Consider the following 19,515-nt stretch of genomic DNA (forward strand, 5'->3'; position numbering starts at 1 on the left):
TGGGGTCATTCCAATCTTACTAGCCTATGATATAGATGAAATCCTAGCTTTATCACTATTTGTTCGATATGTTTAGTAGAAAATTGGTTCATCTTGCTTTGACCTGTTGACAGAGTACAGGAGTACCGTACCGGTACTTATGTTAAACTAGATACCGGTAGTCTATGATGAATTTACATAGTTGGTAGTATCGGTACTTGATCAAAGTCTATTCAAACCTAGGTTTTTGTAAAATCATTAAAGCATGCTACTCTATTAATTTTTTTCTTTTATACTGATGTGTTATAGCCTACTAAATAAGTCTTTTGCTTTGCATTGATTCTCATAATTTGCCAGAATGGGGAATGACTTGTCTATTCCGATGGAAATGTGTTCGCATTTTGACCCTGAGGAGATTGCACGTCTTGGGAAGCGTTTCCGTAAACTTGATCTCGACAACTCTGGTTCATTGAGCGTTGAGGAGTTCATGACATTACCAGAACTCCAGCAAAATCCTTTGGTTAAAAGAGTTATTGATATATTTGACCAAGATGGCAATGGGGAAGTTGATTTTCAAGAATTCATTGAAGGTGTTTCACAATTTAGTGTGAAGGGTGACAAAATTTCAAAGTTGAAATTTGCTTTTCGGATTTATGATATGGATCATGATGGATTTATCTCTAACGGAGAATTATTTCAGGTTCTGAAAATGATGGTTGGCAGCAATTTAAAAGACGCTCAGCTTCAGCAAATTGTGGATAAAACCATCATTTATGCTGACTTAGATGGTGATGGCAAAATATCTTTTGATGAGTTTTGTGCAATGGTTGACACTTTGGATGTGCACAAGAAAATGGTTGTTGATGTTTAAATGTGATATAAATGTATTTTTTTTATTCAGAATTTAGGATTATTTTTGTTTCTTTTCCTATTTCATTTATATCAATTAGCATCAGAGGAGTCTGACTATGGGTTAACATGAATTTCGATTTCATATTTTTACTGGAAAACCTGACTGAATTCATTGCTTTTTGAGAGTTTAAAAACTATCGTACTGCTGTGTCTCCCAAATGCCCCTATCCAACTGATTTTGTCGGTAATATTCTCATGTTAGTCAAACATGTGTTCAATTTTTATGATTTAGTTAGTATTTGGAAACATGGTGCTTGTCCAGTCTAAAAAGTTAACGATCAGAGCATTAACAATCACATTTTTGCGCGATTATGTACTAACGTTGGGTGAAGTGAAAAATCTAAAATCATTGGTTAAGCATTACTCTTTTTATCGTTGTTGGTCCCATGTTAATTTAATAATACAATTTTTTCCTTCAATAAACAATTTAGTTTTATCAAACTTTATTTTTCTTTTGTACAATTCTTGTGAGATTATCTTATCAATGCAATTTATCAGCGTTCTGTAGAGTTTAATAATCAAATATATTTAAATCCAAGTAATATTTCACTTTCCAATTTATTCATTTTAAGTGCATATAGGGACACATATATTAGAATTAACATATTTCAAAAGAATTTCGAATTTGACGATGGAATTGTTTTTAATTTTCAGATCAGTTTTTTTTATTCATAACTGATAGTTAAATAAATATCTGCAATGAAAAACTCTTGTTTCTGTTAGTGATAATAGAACATAAATCCGGGTGTATCATAAGGGAAATAATATATGGCCTACATGAATTTCCTTGAATCATATTTACTCCTTTACACAATTAAAAAGAATAAATGGAATGAAAAATTTGTTCATTCATCAAGTTTTATCTTGTTTTCCAACAATAATTTAGCCTCAAATCATACATTACTCCATTTTTTTTAAATTTGGAAGTTACATCCTCAACTTTTTGCATATTTTTTTAATGCATGTATAAGTAAAGTTAATAATTTATTAGTTGTAGTTGGTCTGGTAAATATATTGATATCTTGTTTGTGTCTGTTTTTATGCCAACACTTTAAATATCACATTCAATATCCAGATTGCATCATGAACTGTTTTCAATAGCCTTAGAACATATATGACTCATGAATGTGAATTGGCTGATCAACTACCCCAACAAGAATATTGTGTTCTAATTAATCAATAGGGTTTATCAATCAATACACATTAATAATAGATCAAATATTCAAATGAAAATCAATCAGAAGCATCATCACTCATGTTGCCAGGGTGTTTGTTACGCATGACTCTAATTTAATATTCTATTATAAATACTTTCAAATTTCCAGTTGTTGATAAACACCTCAAATTATTTTTGTTTTTTAGATATACCAGGGTAATCAATTTCCCAATGAACATGAATACTCCTAACGATGGCAGATTCATAGCAAAAATATAGTAATTTGCATTGTTGTGGACTTGTGTTTCTAGAATTTTCCAACATAACTACAGTCGTTCCAATTCTTATAGAAAATATTTAGATCATCACTTATTTTTCTGCTTTTTTTGGATTTAAATTTAGTAGTGTAAAGTTTGTGGGATATAGTATACTTTTGTTTAACAATTCATCAATTTAGGAATCGTTTTTCTGAATGAAAAGGTGATAGCGTAAATGAATTTGAATTTCAAAATCCCTATCTAGTCAAATATTGATATTTTTTTCAATTTCCCCCAATGTCTATTTTTGTATAGCCTATATAGATATTATTATGGCGTATTTGTATTTTGAAATAATCTGTTCAGTCACTTTTCCCTTTGTGTAATCCACTCTTTCATAATCTTTGTATTTTAGCTTTGACAGCTGGTAGGTATATTAAGCTATGATATACGGTAGATATGTCATCACATGTCTCATAATTTTATCACCTGTATTAATCTACTTGTTAAAATCATACACAGAATTAGCATGCAGTTAAGCATGGATCATACAACGCCCAGTTGAGACATGTGAATAATGTATAATAATTTCATCCATTCAATAGCCTGATATTTTGTCTATGTGTTATCATGTATGATGGTTCAACACATAATACAGGTTGTTTGTTGCCCCTTTAGATACAGTAAATATTAGGATCAGTAGATTCTATCAAGTTTCAACACTGTGAAAAGTCCCTGAGATTTACAATTTTGGCTGTTCTTGATTTAGGTTGACCGTTTTTTAAGTGAGATACAATATATTAAAATACCATGTAAGTTCGGCATGCAAAACCTTTTTATCTTTTGTGTGATATCATCCACGACCAAATATGGTCCATAGCTGGTGAGCCGTTGCTTATTCATTGCATAAAACTGTCCCGTACGTGAACATAATTTACAATAATCTTGTTGGCTAATAAATATTACTTTTTCACGAGACTTACAAGCCGTTTACGTGCGATTGCAGATATTATGTAAAAAAATCGATTGCAATTTGTCAAACAGGTCACGGCATATGAAATGTGGCAGGCGCAGAGAGAGAGAACCGAAACGTTGTGCGTTTATCGATCGCGTTTCCGACCTCCTCTTCGATGTTCTACCGTGTTTCCCCGAAAATAAGACTGGGTCTTATTACTTATCGATTTTAATCGGTAAGTATGTTGATAGGTATTTGTCTGTCTGTTAGATGCACGCGATATCTCACGAAAGCGAGATTGAATCTGCTCCAGATTTTGCACGTGCAATCATAGGTCTTATTTTAAAGGAAGGGCTTATATTAAAATCAATTTTAAAATTCGGACTAGGTCTTATTTTCAGGGTAGGTCTTATTTTCGAATAAACACGGTAGTTTCACGGTAGCCGCAGTTTTCTTTGTGTTCAGGTTTTCGTTGAGGAGGTTCCGAATAATGTTGTAAAAACCGTCCCAAGTACAAATGATTAAAATCATCTGACAAAATTTCAACCTATTATGCCTTCTATGAACGAAGCGTAGAAAACAAAGAATACCTTTTTTCTGACAGTGGTGAAGTAACCAGAGTATTTCGAATTCGTGGCATTATGCCATGTTTCTTTTGGTCTCGACCTCGATTCCAATATGCCGCAAATAAAAAGATTGACTGCTAAAAAATCTTCCGCAGACGAATTGGCACAGTTATGGACAAACCTAGTTTTGAACTTTTATCGTAATGGGCGCTTCGTTATTGCATGAATAATTGTTTTTCCCCGCCGACGGTTCTATAGAACCGGTGCGAACCGGCTGAATCCCCGAATAATGTTGTAAAAACCGTCCCAAGTACAAATGATTAAAATCATCTGACAAAATTTCAACCTATTATGCCTTCTATGAACGAAGCGTAGAAAACAAAGAATACCTTTTTTCTGACAGTGGTGAAGTAACCAGAGTATTTCGAATTCGTGGCATTATGCCATGTTTCTTTTGGTCTCGACCTCGATTCCAATATGCCGCAAATAAAAAGATTGACTGCTAAAAAATCTTCCGCAGACGAATTGGCACAGTTATGGACAAACCTAGTTTTGAACTTTTATCGTAATGGGCGCTTCGTTATTGCATAAATAATTGTTTTTCCCCGCCGACGGTTCTATAGAACCGGTGCGAACCGGCTGAATCCCATCGCTGTATTATAAATATTCTACAGCTAAATTACTTTGGACGTTTCAGAATATCAATGGGAAAATGGTAGGTAACGAAGGTATGTAGTGATCTTGTTGAGTTGTAATTACCTTTGAATATTGGTCAATAATTGCCGCTGCCAACGCGACAGATTCCATAATTGGTATAGTTAGTTTCATGTTTGGCGTAAAGCGATAGATGGATGTGAAAAAAATCACCAATAGCCACTTCAAAACGAAAAGGGTAAAACCTAATTTAAAACAAATCCCTTGCAGTACCAATAGGCGGTGCGATAGCAAGCGTGTCTCTAACCCTATATTGGTCTATTGTAGTATTATGTACTTCTTTTAGGGCAGACGTTCCCAAACTGAGTTCCACCAAAGTGTGCCGAGAACATAATGTGCTTTATGCAATCTAAACTTATATTGTCCATTGTCTGAAATGTTTCTGTATTTGTTTAAAAACGAAAGATATCTGGACTCAGAAACGCGTAGGATAAAGTTGGTGTTTCAGTCAACCGCATGGCTATGATTGTTATATTTTTGTATATCGTATAATTGGAATTTCTGGCAACCCTCTTTTGGGCTTACTTTTTCCCCTTCCGTTTTGTTTTCTGCTTTTAAGGCTGCGTGTGTTTTTCGCTCTGTTCGAGTTATGTATTAAAGTTTACTGTTACTATACTCTTTTGGTGCTTTGCTGTTACTGGTTGGGGAGGTCGAAAGATTATTTTCAACAGGTTATGGGCCCAGCACGCTTCCGCTGCGCTGAAAGACTGAAAAGTAACCAGTGACTTTTGCTGCTGATTTTGAACTGAATATTGTTGTCGGTCGTTGACTGGTTCTAATCGGGTTCAATGGAGGACAAATGGTCTATTGATAGATTGGATGGGTCAAATTGGACAACATGGAAATTTCAGGTGCGTCATGTTTTGCTTGCAAAGGAGCTGTGGAGATATGTTGATGGCTCGGTTACGCTTACTGAAGACGCTGGTGAAGCAGCAGTGCTCGAATTCAACAAAAAGTCGCAAAAGGCATTGTCAACAATTGTTTTGTCTATCGATCCGTCACAGTTATATCTGGTAACTTCTTTTGATAAACCAAAGGCGGCTTGGGATGCATTGCGTAATCATTTTGAACGGGATACGTTGGCAAACAAGCTATTTTTAAAGAAGCAGTATTTTCGTGCGGAGATGGAAAAGGGAATGCGGATGGATGATCACTTGAAGCGGATGAAAGAAATTACAGATAGGCTGGCAGCTATTGGGGCGCCTATCAGTGAAGAAGATCAAGTTGTAACATTGCTTGGAAGTCTTCCACAGAGCTATTCAACTCTGGTAACTGCTCTGGAATCGCGTGTAGATGGAATTAGCCTAGGATTTGTTCAACAGGCGCTTTTACACGAAGAGCAAAAGATGAATGGTCGCTCTGGAAATGGGAAGAATAGCAATCAAGACGAGTCAGCTTTGGTCGGTTTCGACAAGAAACGTACGTGCTATCGATGTGGGCAAAAGGGGCATATTCGGCGAAATTGCCCCCGTAAAATGAAGAAAAAGTATGTGCCCACTGGATACCATAAAGCGGAAACTATGACTCCCATGCCTGAACCAGAATCCAGTGAAGATGATGATTCAGCAATGATCGGTTCATCTAACAGTGCCCATGGATCGGAGTGGCTGGTGGATTCTGGGGCGTCGCGTCACATGTCTAAAGAAAATGAATTTCTGGTAAACTATAGAAAATTCAGTGTTCCGGAAAAAGTGGAACTTGGAGATGGCAGAACAGTGGAAGCACTTGGTGTAGGAAATGTTCACCTTGTGATGCTGTTTCACGGAAAAAAGTCGAAGCGAAGTACTTTATATGACGTTCTGTATGTTCCGAAACTGGCGTGTAATCTGTTTTCAGTACATTCAGCAGCAAGCAAAGGAAATATCTTGAAATTTGATCGGTCGACTTGCTGGATCTACGGTGAAAATGGAATTGTACGTGGAATGGGAACATTGAATGGAAAATTGTATCAGTTAAATTCTCGACCAAACCTGGAACATAAGGGAATGCTGGTTGACGGAAAGAAATCTGATCTGGATTTATGGCATCAAAGATTGGGTCATCTTGGTGGTCAGCAATTAAAGGAAGCTGTACGGAAAGGCCATGTTCTGAATGTGAAAATTCCAGATGATGCAAAACTGTCATTTTGTGAAGCTTGTGTAGAGGGAAAAATTCAACGAAAGCCGCTTAGGGCGGTTGGTGAAATTCGGTCTACACGGAAACTTCAACTTATACACAGTGACGTTTGTGGGCCAATGAAAGTCGAGTCAATTGGCGGACGAAGGTATTTTGTCACTTTTATTGATGATTACTCACGGTTTTGTGCGGTTTATTTCATGGAGCACAAATATGAGGTATTTGACAAGTTCAAAGAATTTGAAACCCTGATGACAAATAATGCTGGTGTTAAAATTGGAACTTTGAGAACTGATAATGGTGGTGAATACGTCTCAAAGAATTTTGAAGCATATTTGCGGAAAGGGGGCATAAAACATGAACTGTCAGTTGCTCACACACCGGCTCAGAATGGTGTGGCGGAGAGGATGAATAGAACGTTGATGGAGTCGGCAAGATCAATGATATGCTATGCCGGAATGAAAAAGGGAATATGGGCTGAAGCTGTCTACGCAGCAGCATATATCAGAAATCGGGTGCCGACATCTGCCATCAAGGGAAACAGATCGCCTTACGAACTTTGGTATGGAAGAAAACCGAATGTAAGTCATTTTCGTGTTTTTGGATGTGTGGCTTATGCTCATGTACCAGATTGTAGGCGGAAAAAGCTGGATAAAAAAGCTGAAAAATTGAGATTCGTTGGCTACGATTTGCGGTCAAAAGGTTACAGACTACTGGTGGAAGGATCTGGTGGAAAGGTTTTTATTCGGAGAGATGTTGTATTCAATGAAAGTGATTTTGGTCAAGGAAAATTTGATACAACTGTAAAACGTTCCGATACAAAAGCTGAAAAATCTGCACCAAGGGAAATAGAAGTAGATATTGATGCAGTGGGAGTCAACGAATCAAATGAGGAAATGCCTCGGAGATCTAGTCGACAAGTGAATCCACCAATTAGGTTTGGCTATGATGAATATGTAGATGTTGCCTTGCACGATAAATCATATCATGTTGCGTATCTTGCTAGTCAAATTGCAGAGCCGAAAACTCTGGAAGATGCGTTGAATTCTGAGTGTGCAAGACAATGGGAATCTGCAGCGGAAAATGAGTACAAATCCTTGATGGAAAATGAAACTTGGGATCTTGTAAAATTACCAGCCGGTAGAAAACCTATTGGGTGTCGTTGGCTATTCAAAACGAAGTATACTAGTGATGGCAAAATTGAAAGATTCAAGGCTCGGCTGGTCGCTAAGGGATATACTCAGAGGTATGGCATTGACTATGATGAAATTTTTTCTCCAGTTGTCAAATTTTCATCTATCAGAACTGTGCTTGCTGTAGCACTAGAAAAGAATATGTTGATCCATCAAATGGATGTTGAAACTGCATTTCTAAATGGGAAACTGGAGGAAGAGATTTATATGGTGCAACCTGAAGGCTATGTTGCACAGGGCAAAGAAGATTTTGTATGCAAATTGAAAAAATCATTATATGGACTTAAGCAGTCACCACGGTGCTGGAATAGTGTTCTGAGTACGTTTTTGAAGTCCATGGATTTTCTGCAAAGTTCTGCTGATCCTTGTGTTTATGTACGTATAACCGATTCAATAACAATTGTTGCAGTGTATGTGGATGATATTATCATAGCTGCGGAATCGGTGTTTGAACTGACAAAATTGAAGGAAAGTTTTTCTACTCGATTCAAGATGAAAGACTTGGGTGAGCTTCATTATTGTTTGGGGGTCAGCATCGAACAAGATACTGAAAATAATTGCATACAATTACACCAGACTTTGGCTTGAAATATGTGAAGTCTGGAAATGATCTAATGGGATATTCAGATGCAGATTGGGCTGGTGATCAAGATGATAGACATTCTACAAGTGGAAACCTCTTCATGCTTGCCGGTGGTGCCATTAGTTGGCTCAGCAAGAAACAACCCATTGTTGCTCTATCAATTGCAGAGGCAGAATATGTTGCATTGAGTTCTGCCACACAAGAAGTTATTTGGCTGAGGAAATTGCTTGCTGAACTTGGAATGGTACAGAATTATCCCACAATTATTAGGGAAGACAGCCAGGGGGCAATTGCTATTGCAAAGAATCCTGTTTCGCATGGTAGAACTAAACATATTGATATACGTTATCATTTTATTAGGGAGGCAATTGACAATGGGGTTCTTGAACTTGAATATTGTCCTACTGAAAATATGCTTGCTGATATATTCACTAAGAGTCTTCCTAGGGATCGTTTTGAAAGATTACGTAATTGTATGGGCATTAAAAATGTTTAGCCTAATTCGGAGAAATTTCAATTAAGTGGGAGTGTTATATTTTTGTATATCGTATAATTGGAATTTCTGGCAACCCTCTTTTGGGCTTACTTTTTCCCCTTCCGTTTTGTTTTCTGCTTTTAAGGCTGCGTGTGTTTTTCGCTCTGTTCGAGTTATGTATTAAAGTTTACTGTTACTATACTCTTTTGGTGCTTTGCTGTTACTGGTTGGGGAGGTCGAAAGATTATTTTCAACAATGATATCAGATGGAATCATCAAGATGATATAAAATGCCATCATCCATATTTTTCATACTAATTTTCAGATATAGTTTATCTTTCATGCACAATTGCATTTAACCCATAGATTAGGGTGAACTGTACATATAAAATACCTCGTTAAATGAGGCCGTTAACACACTATGAGCTAAACCAGGGCTACTCAACTATTTTCACCAAAGGTCCGTTTAAAAAACTCCAAAAATACTGGGGTCGGGACATTACAGAAATTTTATTTCATCAAATAAGCAAAACTTCAAATGCATTATTATTATTTAAATACAAGAGCAATGAATGGTTCACAACTATGGATACACATGCGCACATCGGCACCACTACGGCAACTGTATGGACGTTTCCCCGAGCATCGTTTTCTTCGTTTATTTCCGTAACAATGACCAATCAGCAAAAAGTCAACGATGACGTGAAACAATTGAATTTTTCGAAGTCGCTCAGACAGTTCGTTTGCTCAGACAGATATTCGAGTTTTTACGGATTCGCGTGTTATTTGTCAGTTTTGATTGTGTACTTTTATTTTTTGCTATGGCGTCATCAAAATTATGTGGTGCTACGTGTCCACATATTTGAGCATAGCTATCTTGTTATAAAAATAATGGTTTTGAGCATGTAAATCAGTTTGTAAATGTCAACACTCTGAAACGCTTGCAAAGTACGCATCCAAAATTTTGCAATAACAAAGGATAGGGAAAACGTTTCTGAGGTCAAAGGTCAGAGGAACATCCTATGGATCTCTCCATATTGTGTATGTAAATAGTATCAAAATCATCTGAAACTATAAAACGATACTTGTGCTGTCAAAATAAACAAGCAGACGCGGTCTAAATTGAATGGTCAAAAGGTCCGGATTCGGACCGCGGTCCGCCAGTTAGTTGAGTAGCCCAGCTGTAAACTATATATACATTCGACAGGAATGTCAGTAGCCTACATAGCTGTTGGCACCATTCTCGAAACAATCATAACAACACTGCCGGGATAATAACTAGGCGAATTCCACAATCTGCGTTTTCTGCAAATAACTCCAGGGCAACGTATTAAATTGTCTTAGTGATGAAAGCCAAGAATATATTATTGATAACATTAGCTCTGTCTTGCAAGCCTTACTTGAATTTTGATTTACCCCAAAGAATAATTAAAAACCTATCGGGTCTTGATATTCAATTTTATTTATATTATACATTTTTTTTTTAAATAAAAGTTAAGAGTTGCAAATATTCATAACAACAAGTTGAAAACGTTTTGCATCTTAATCATAGTTTTACCAAGACCAGAAAGATATATATATACTTTGTGTTTGACATCAACTCTACAAATTTTGCGATGTGCGACAAGATGCGTGAGATATATGAAGTGGAGAAATTAAGCCCAAAACGTCTGTAATATACTCTTCCAGTCGCTCAGTATTAGGAATATGGAAATCTGGTTTACACAAGCATTTATTTCGAACACTGTTAAATAAACGTGAATACCCAACAGTGCATTTCGAAATAGTTTTCGGATGACAAATATTATCGCAAAGGCAGCAATGTCGCTGAGAGCACAAAATACAGATAAAACAGTAGATCGTATGAGAACTGCTGTGAGAGATCTTCTGGGTTGACTTTTCCTCGTTTGCGCTACTTCTTTATTTTTTTCACCAAGTTCCTCAGTTTTTTCAGCGGCTACAGTACTCGGCAAATCTCCGGTAATTTGCTTCGACACAACACTTTTAGAAACTGATTCCAGGGGCACAGAACATTTTCGTATAGACCTATTTGTTTGAATCTGCTTGTATATTGGATATGAAAACAATAGGACAAGCACAGTGTGGCTGATGACCGTCACCACCAATTTGCCTAAATGCAATATTTGACCTAATTTCACAGATTCAGATTCAGATTTTTATTTTCGTCGTGCATGAAATATTGTACAAACAAAATTGATCAAAATATATAACAAAACATCAATTAAAATATACTGGAATACAATATTTGCGCCATTGACGAGGAACCGCGAGAGACTACTAAAGTCATCGTGTCAGCGACACCGTGTTTGCTAAGATAAGCAGAAGACGTCAATAACATGAAATAATTAATTTTTGAAAATAGAGTGAATACAATTTGGGAAATACAAATCAAAACGAGAGAATCAGTAAAGCGAGCAGTCGAGTAACATGAAATGAAATAAACAAAACGAGAGAATCACTCAAGCGAATAGAATTGGATAAATCATTTGCGCGTATTAATGTCATGCTCAAATGAGCACAGGAACAACAAAGAAAAATGATAAATAACATGACGCGGCAGAGCTGTGACAACTCGAGGGGAATTCCCAACAACCACAAAAGGAAAATACAATAGTAGTTTACAAATCTTGGGTAAGTCACTAATATTCGGGTGAAAGCGAAAAGAATATCGAAGATTTTGTTGAAATAAGTCACATTAGGAACAATTTAAGCAGTGAGGCAAATTTAATAATGCGAATTAATCAGCAAATATACTTGTTGGTACCGGTACCGGTATAGCACTTATGTTCTAGTATATGCTAGGACTTACAACAAAGAAATAGCCATACGAAAATTGTATGCTTATATTACTCAACATTAAGCATAGACAAATAATTATAATGACAATGCCATTAGCATTGACTATATATTACAGCAATGAAGCAAAAGGAAACAAATGTTACCAATAAATTTTTTTTTTACAGTATTCATCTTATCGACAGTCCAGCAGTCAGAGAGACAGTCCTAACAGCTCGAAAATTACTGACAAATGTAAGCATCAAGGTGAAAAAATTTTAAAGCTTTTTTGAAAAAATTATAGTTTTTCAATCGAATCAGTAAGTGTGTTCCATAGTTTTACACCCATGTATTTGATAGTGCTTTGCGAACGATTGGTAGCATAGCGAGGCACATAGTAAGAATTATTGGCAGCTGAACGAGTTGCATAGGAGTGGACGCTCATTTGTTTAACAAAATAGTCAGTAAAAGCCGATGGAAGTTTATTATTATGATGTTGGTGCATCAGTTTTAAAACCTCAATTTTATAAATATCAGCCATTTTGATTATTCGCATTTTATGGTACAGGGGGTCTAGTCTCGACCTTGGACCAGCATAAGTAATGGCACGGATAGCTCTATTTTGTATAATTACGATGCGATTTAACAAGGTTTTGTTAGCGGAACCCCAAGCTATAATACCATACTGCAAATAAGACTGAAACAAGGCGTGATATACCATGCGTAAAGTAGACATTGAAGTATAAGATCTAAGCCGATATAGCATTCCTACCGCCCTAGATAATTTAACAGCAGTGTTTGTTATTTGAATGTTCCACTGCATGTTGTTGTCAATGTGAATGCCGAGATATTTATATGAGCTAACATTTTCAAGAATACTACTTTCAATCTTAATTTTTAAAGCTGTCTTTGGCTTGGATTTGTGGGGAGCTAATAGCATAGTTTTTGATTTGTCTACATTCAAAGTTAATTTATTGAGTTTCATCCAATTCGCAACTTTCCTAATTTCAGTGTTCACTCTGGACTGAAGAACACCGGGGGACTTGTCACTATCTAGAAGGTTGGTATCATCAGCGAACAATTTTGAGAATAATGTTGAGCTGTGAGCAAGGTCATTGATGTAGATTAAAAAAAGAGTCGGGCCCAAACAAGACCCCTGGGGGACCCCGTGGGTCACAGGCAAAGAAGGGGAACAATGTGAGCCTATTTGAACATATTGCGTTCTATTGGTTAAGTAATTAGCCAGGAGTTGGTTTGGTACTCCTCTAATTCCATAATGCCACAGCTTGTATATTAAAATTTGATGATTGACGGTATCAAAAGCTTTCTTGAGATCTAAAAATGTTGCACTGACATATTCCTTCTTCTCTAATTTTTCGTAGATATGAGATATTGTATCTAGAATCGCATGTGAATCACATTCACCATCTCTTTACAGCCAAGTTGCGATGCCATTGTACTGATAGGTGCAATGTGGTGAATCAATCCTACAGCATTGGATAGAAAGATAAGGCATATTGAGATATACTGTAGTTTCCGAAACCAGCCTTGTATAAGTTCTTTGTAGGTCGGGCGATTGTACAACAACCATTGTCGCCACCACCAAGTGCATAAACACCAAACTGATTTATATTATATAACCCTTTGAAGCTGAACATATTGCAGACCAAGTCGTTGGTTTAATAAACAAATGATGCTATAATTGTTTGCAATGCAGCTGACCGCGGTAGTGAGGTAGCGATAACAAAAAATATCATGGTATATATGCTTCCATTCTTCTGATTAATTCTCATCATGCAGAAAAACTTTTTGTGTTTCAACACGTAGTGTATAAGCGAAATTGTGATCCAAATTGAGAACAATAAACACAGAGAAAAGACCGATTCCGTAATTATCCAGTTTCGTTTGTGTGATTCTGAAAGAAGTCCAGTTTCTATGCCGTTTGTGAAATTTTTCATATTATACCAATTTGACTTAATATTTTAAAGTGCTTTGATGTTTGAATTTTTATAATATGGAAATAAAGAAGAAAAATCTATCCAATTGAACGAATAGTTTTGTTCAAAGATGAGAACTTACCGATATTGTAGTTTTCAATGCTACTCACATAACCCAATTAGCCTACTGGTAAATAAAAAATTAGTGATAAAGAAAATTATCATTAAATTCGTTGTTGCCTTGATAAGTTTGTATATCTTATATCGATATTTTGTTATTTTTCTCATAGGATGAAGGCATTGTTAGGGTGAAATCTGTTCAATTAATTAAAATAAGTATATTTTGTAAATGGCTTGGCTAATGGTAAATACGACCTCGGCGCCCACAAATCCGGCATCGCATCACGGTTTTGGCATAGTTCTACCACGGTTAAACGAATTCATTGATGTTGGTGACACTAAGTGCTCTGTAACCTCTTTTTTATTTCAACCTTGAGTGAGAAAGAAGACGATGTATACCAGGGTGGCCAACCTGATTTCGACTGCGATCGACTTATAGCTTTGAAATAGCTCGCGATCGACTAATTGGTAATAAGGGCTTACACAAAAAGGAATGAGTACTGAATATGCAGATAACCACACACTCGCATACAAAAAATCCCGGAGCGCCAGAAGTATGTGCACCAAGATGGCGCACATACTGAATATAGTCAGTGTACCAGGATAGGGTACAGGTTGTGCGATATCTGGGTGCACATACTTCGGGAGCGCCAAAATTCCACCGCTGCCAATAAGCTTGGATTTGTGGACGCATGAAATCAACACATAATTTTTTTTCATGTTCCATAAAAGTTGTTAATCTGATTATGGAATTGTACCCGAGATAAATATTTCATCTTTTATTCAAATCACACAATTCAGATATGATGACTGCCTAGATTTCCTTCGTAAGCGTTGAAAATTCTTCAATAAACCTTGCCAAGTATTCATGTATTATATAAAGTCTAAACAGTTAAAAATGAAAATTCTCAAACCATAAATGTTACATGAATGGTCAAGCTCCAGTATCCAATTTACAATTTCCTTTCAGTGCGATTCTTTGCTCGCTTGGATTTAGAAAAAATGGGCATTATGATGCCACTGCTAATAGTGCTAATAAAATATATCACTAATCTCGGAGTCAGACAATAACTTTCGCATACTGCAAAATTCATTGTAGGATCGTTTTCCAGTCGAGCCACGCGATATTCGGCACTTCATTTTTGAACCTTGGCACGGCGAAACTTACATTAGTTACCCAATAATACGCTATTTCGGGCTTGCCCAGGCTCAAATACTGTATTTGTATATCGTATTTTGCGCATGGACAGTACTGTATTCTTTCTGTTTTAAAACACACGACATTTGATCTGGGTTTCAAAGCTGTATATATACCTGTTTTAGTTTTGGTTTGAGGTGATACTGCATTATTTCCATTCCTAGGTACGACTGTTGGAACCAATGCTAAGATGCGATTTGAAGAATCAAAACGACATTTTTAGACGGAAGTCTACATAAACCTTATATTAAAAGTAGTTTTTAACACCTTGGGCAAACATCCTCGAGTGTATCACGCGAAATCTGGTAAACAGCTTGTACTCAATAAATATATATATATATAAAGAGATAGATAAATGCTTAAATCAATCGAGTCATCAATTTATTTTAGTTTTTGTTGATTGTTCCATCATATGTATGTATTTATATTGAAAGACCTATTATATCATTGCAGATATAATAACATTAGAAACTGATTGCTTACCTACATTGCGGTCGAAATGATAATGCAAGATCCTATTCATAATGTGATAAAGTAATCTGGCCTTGCTACTGAATAGAATAATTGGTCATTATGTAATATTTAATCTATTTATGTACTAGAACAGCGGTTCCTAAATTTTTTGTTCGAGCGTTTGATGTGGACGACGGGCGCATCATGTTGGTCTGAGGTTTCGCAGATTCGAATAGTGTCCGAATATTTAGATCTTCGTTATTACTTATCGACCTTGATCGGTAAGTATGTTGATAGGTATTTGTCTGTCTGTATGTCTGTGTGTTAGATGCACGCGATATCTCACGAAAGCGAGGTTCAAATTTTGCATGTGCATTCATCTTAGCTCGGATCAGAAGCCTATTGATTTTGGATGGATTATGTCGTATAATTAGCGAGTTAATAATTAATTAGTGATGGACACACGGTGTCACTATGGAGTAAGACCACTGTTTTGGGGGATCCCTAACCTTCGATAGATAAGTCTTCGGTTTCCAACCGAATTCTAGTTTTTGGTATTAACGAAAAACAGAATTAAAATATTGACGTGACAATTGAACGTTTAGCAGTATATTATGCACAATTAGCATTCTGAAAAAAGAGAGATGAGTATATCGTTTTGGTACGGATTGGTTCCCATGTTCGAGTTTTTATCGACATAAGACATATTACAAAGAACTGCAGTAACTTTTAAACTGTTTTACTTTTGTTCAAGGAAGCAAATTAGGATTGCAAAATCGATTGGTTATATAGGCGAAAGTGACCAATCGACACAATCAGTTATGGCCTCTTTCGGCAAGCAAAGCCTGATGTGTTCTCGTCGGAGAATTTTTTTTAAACGCGAACATCTAGCAAAACACGCAGTAAAAGTAAATCATTCACTACTATATCGCAGACCAGAAATCTATTTGGTGTTACATAAATTTATGCATATCTATACTGAAAGCGATAAAATGTTGTTAAATGACAGGGGGCATTGAGAACAATAATATTATAATCTTTTGCATATTCCTTACGATAACAATTATATTTCAAATATTAATCTATATATACAATCAAACATCCGCAATTACATCCATTGTTTTGGGTTGTTGACATTAAATACACATACTTTTATCAAGCGATCGCAATATAGTATTTTTCATATCAAATTATCCACTCCATTAAATTATCCCATAATAAGCAAGTATTGATATTTATGTAACATACGATTAAAAATATCGGACAAATTTCAACTTGCGGTAATAATCTACTCATGATGGTACATGGTAGTGTGAGTTTTGCAATGAAAACAAAACAGCGACATCAAAAATTCATTGCTAATACAGTATATTGGATTTTCATTACCCAAATTCAAAGCCTTATTCATTTGAACTGCTGTTCCTCGGTGCTTGATTAACCTTGAAATTATGCTAAATAGAATGAATTCTAACAATTTTATTGTTCCTATTGGATTTGCGGCTAAAATTTTGCTTTGTATGATCCTATTTCCCTTCCAAACTACAGCTTTGAATTATAACCTGCAAGTAAACCGACACAAATCGATGTTTTTTTTTTGCGATGTGCAATTTTACATGAATGAATATAATAATTATTTTCACAGATTATTACTTCACAACCAATCAAAGATCTTTATATTCCTTTGTTTCAACAAAAGAAAGGCTGGTATGTGATTAGAGTCAAATTATAATTTTTCCAAAACAGAAGTTGCATGTGACAGTTTATAATTTGATTATATAATCATATATATATTAGGAAGATATAAAAGTCAGATTACCTTACGACTCATATAATTTAAAAAGGAAGGCTCGTATGTGATTACAGTCAAATTATAATTTTTTCAAATACAAACATAAGCCATATAATACAAGACAAATAATCTACTATTCTGAATGCATTCTAAAATAATGTTTTCGAATATTGAAAGCGCGATGTTCATTGAAATAGAGGTGAATTTCAGGTAGGAACTCTTTCAAAAATTCGATATTTGAACTACATTATTCTAGACTAGACTAAAACTGAAAGAGAACAAGAGGATTTTACTTCACACACAATGTCCAAGGCAAAAAATTCCTCAAACTTGTAACATGGCCAAATTGTTTTTCCAAATTGCAAGTGAGGACACAGTTCGGCTCAAAGGATGATAAAAGAAAATTAACCAAAAAACAAGGGTTTCTTGGGCCTTGAAAAAGCTTTTGATACTGCCAAACTAACTACCAAATTTTATCAGGAAAATCACTCCATTATGGCTTCCGAGGAAACATATAAATCGCATCGCACGGTATTCACACGGACGCCGGAAAAATACGCAGCAAATTTCTGAAATCGGCCGCATCGAATGCCGAGTTCCACAGGCCTCCGCGATTGACCCGCTACTCTTTTCTTTATATAACTGTATATAAAAATGATCTACCATCTGTATCTGCTATTATTTGCAGATGATACCTCTTCTCTGAAAGTAACTCCCCGTGTCATAACTACAGTGAATTTTGATCCCCAGATGGTTGACAATTCTCTGAATAAAAATAAGCAATGGCTTGAACACAGCAACGAAGTTTTTACGCTGACCAAATCTGCAAAATAGTTTTTATTTTTGTACTATGTCGTCAGTTGTACCGCCATCATGAAGTCTTACAGCTGTCGGAAGTTAATATGGCCTGGTTCCTCCTCTGTTTTAGCGCAGTTTTTAATGACTCCCCCTACGAATAATCGGAGCATTTCGACGATTACAAATATATATTCTGGTAAGACAAGTTCATTGACTACATATGCAAACACATACAAGAATAAATGAATACATGAACCTGCCATGCAAGCCATAAGAATAAAACCACATTTAATCAAAGTGGCAGCACAATTTTCCAATGAGTAAAACGATGTGTGAGATATATGAAGAGGAGAAATTAAGTCCAAAACGTCTGTAAGATACCCATTCCAGTCGCTCAGTATTAGAAATATGGAAATCTGGTTTACACAAGCATTTATTTCGAACACTGTTAAATAAACGTGAATACCCAACAGTGTATTTCGAAATAGTTTTCGGATGCCAAATATTATCGCAAAGGCAGCGATGTCGCTGAGAGCACAAAATACAGATAAAATAGTAGATCGTATGAGAACTGCTGTGAGAGATCTTCTGGGTTGACTTTTCCTCGTTTGCACTACTTCTTTATTTTTTTCACCAAGTTCCTCAGTTTTTTCAGCGGCTACAGTACTCGGCGAATCTCCAGTTATTTGCCTCGACACAACACTTTTAGAAACTGATTGCAGGGGCACAGAACATTTTCGTATAGACCTATTTGTTTGAATCTGCTTGTATATTGGATATGAAAATAATAGGACTAGTACAGTGTGGCTGATGACCGTCACCACCAATTTGCCTAAATGCAATATTTGACCTAATTTTACATTCACCATCTCTTTACAGCCAAGTTGCGATGCCTTTGTACTGATAGATGCAATGTGGTGAATCAATCCTACAGCGTTGGATAGAAAGATATGGCATATTGAGATATACTGTAGTTTCCGAAACCAGCCTTCTATAAGTTCTTTGTAGATCGGGCGATTGTACAACAACCATTGTCGCCACCATAAAAGTGCATAAACACCAAACTGATTTATATTATATAACACTTTGAAACTGAACAATCCAATATTGCAGACCAAGTCGTTGGTTTGATAAACAAATGATGCTATAATTGTTTGCAATGCAGCTGACCGAGGTAATGAGGTAGCGATAACAAAAAATATCATGGTATATATGCTTCCATTCTTCTGATTAGTTCTCATCATGCAGAAAAAATTTTTGAGTTTCAACCCGTAGTGTATAAGCGAAATTGTGATCCAAATTGAGGACAATAAACACAGAGAAAAGACCGATTCCGTAATTATCCAGTTTCGTTTGTGTGATTCTGAAAGAAGTCCAGTTTCTGTGCCGTTTGTAAAATTTTTCATTTCATACCAATTTGACTTAATATTTTTAGGTGCTTTGATGTTTGAATTACTATAATATGGAAATAAAGAAGAAAGATCTATCCAATTGTACGGGTAGTTTTGTTCAAATATGA

General features: G+C 35.9%; 1 protein-coding gene, 1 long non-coding RNA gene and 1 pseudogene across 2 annotated transcripts; 2 read left to right on the plus strand and 1 right to left on the minus strand.

The window, feature by feature from the left end:
- The first annotated feature begins 271 nt into the window (after nucleotides 1–271).
- On the plus strand, nucleotides 272–3,282 carry LOC120337528 (calcineurin subunit B type 1 pseudogene; annotated as a pseudogene).
- Nucleotides 3,283–11,399: 8,117 nt separating this feature from the next.
- LOC120332605 (uncharacterized) lies at nucleotides 11,400–13,090 on the plus strand. The gene is made up of 3 exons (XR_005568115.2): nucleotides 11,400–11,557; nucleotides 11,890–11,968; nucleotides 12,713–13,090. It is a non-coding gene; the product is annotated as an uncharacterized LOC120332605 (long non-coding RNA).
- Nucleotides 13,091–17,857: 4,767 nt separating this feature from the next.
- LOC144428013 (uncharacterized) lies at nucleotides 17,858–19,515 on the minus strand. The gene is made up of 2 exons (XM_078116649.1): nucleotides 18,084–19,515; nucleotides 17,858–17,963 (listed from the first exon to the last, which is right to left on the minus strand). Exons 1-2 carry the CDS (start codon nucleotides 19,400–19,402, stop codon nucleotides 17,858–17,860), a joined length of 1,425 nt encoding a protein of 474 aa, XP_077972775.1. The 5' UTR covers nucleotides 19,403–19,515.

This window comes from Styela clava, chromosome 10 (genome assembly GCF_964204865.1).
Source record: "Styela clava chromosome 10, kaStyClav1.hap1.2, whole genome shotgun sequence".
NCBI classification, from domain to species: domain Eukaryota; kingdom Metazoa; phylum Chordata; class Ascidiacea; order Stolidobranchia; family Styelidae; genus Styela; species Styela clava.

What these genes read in the sequence shown, in the direction of transcription:
- LOC144428013 (XM_078116649.1), bottom strand. Translation starts at nt 19,402, where the DNA reads ATGAAAAATTTTACAAACGGCACAGAAACTGGACTTCTTTCAGAATCA. An exon ending in CATATTAACTTCCGACAGCT is followed by an intron (nt 17,964 to 18,083) that starts GTAAGACTTCAT and finishes ATTTTTATTCAG; the next exon opens with AGAATTGTCAACCATCTGGG.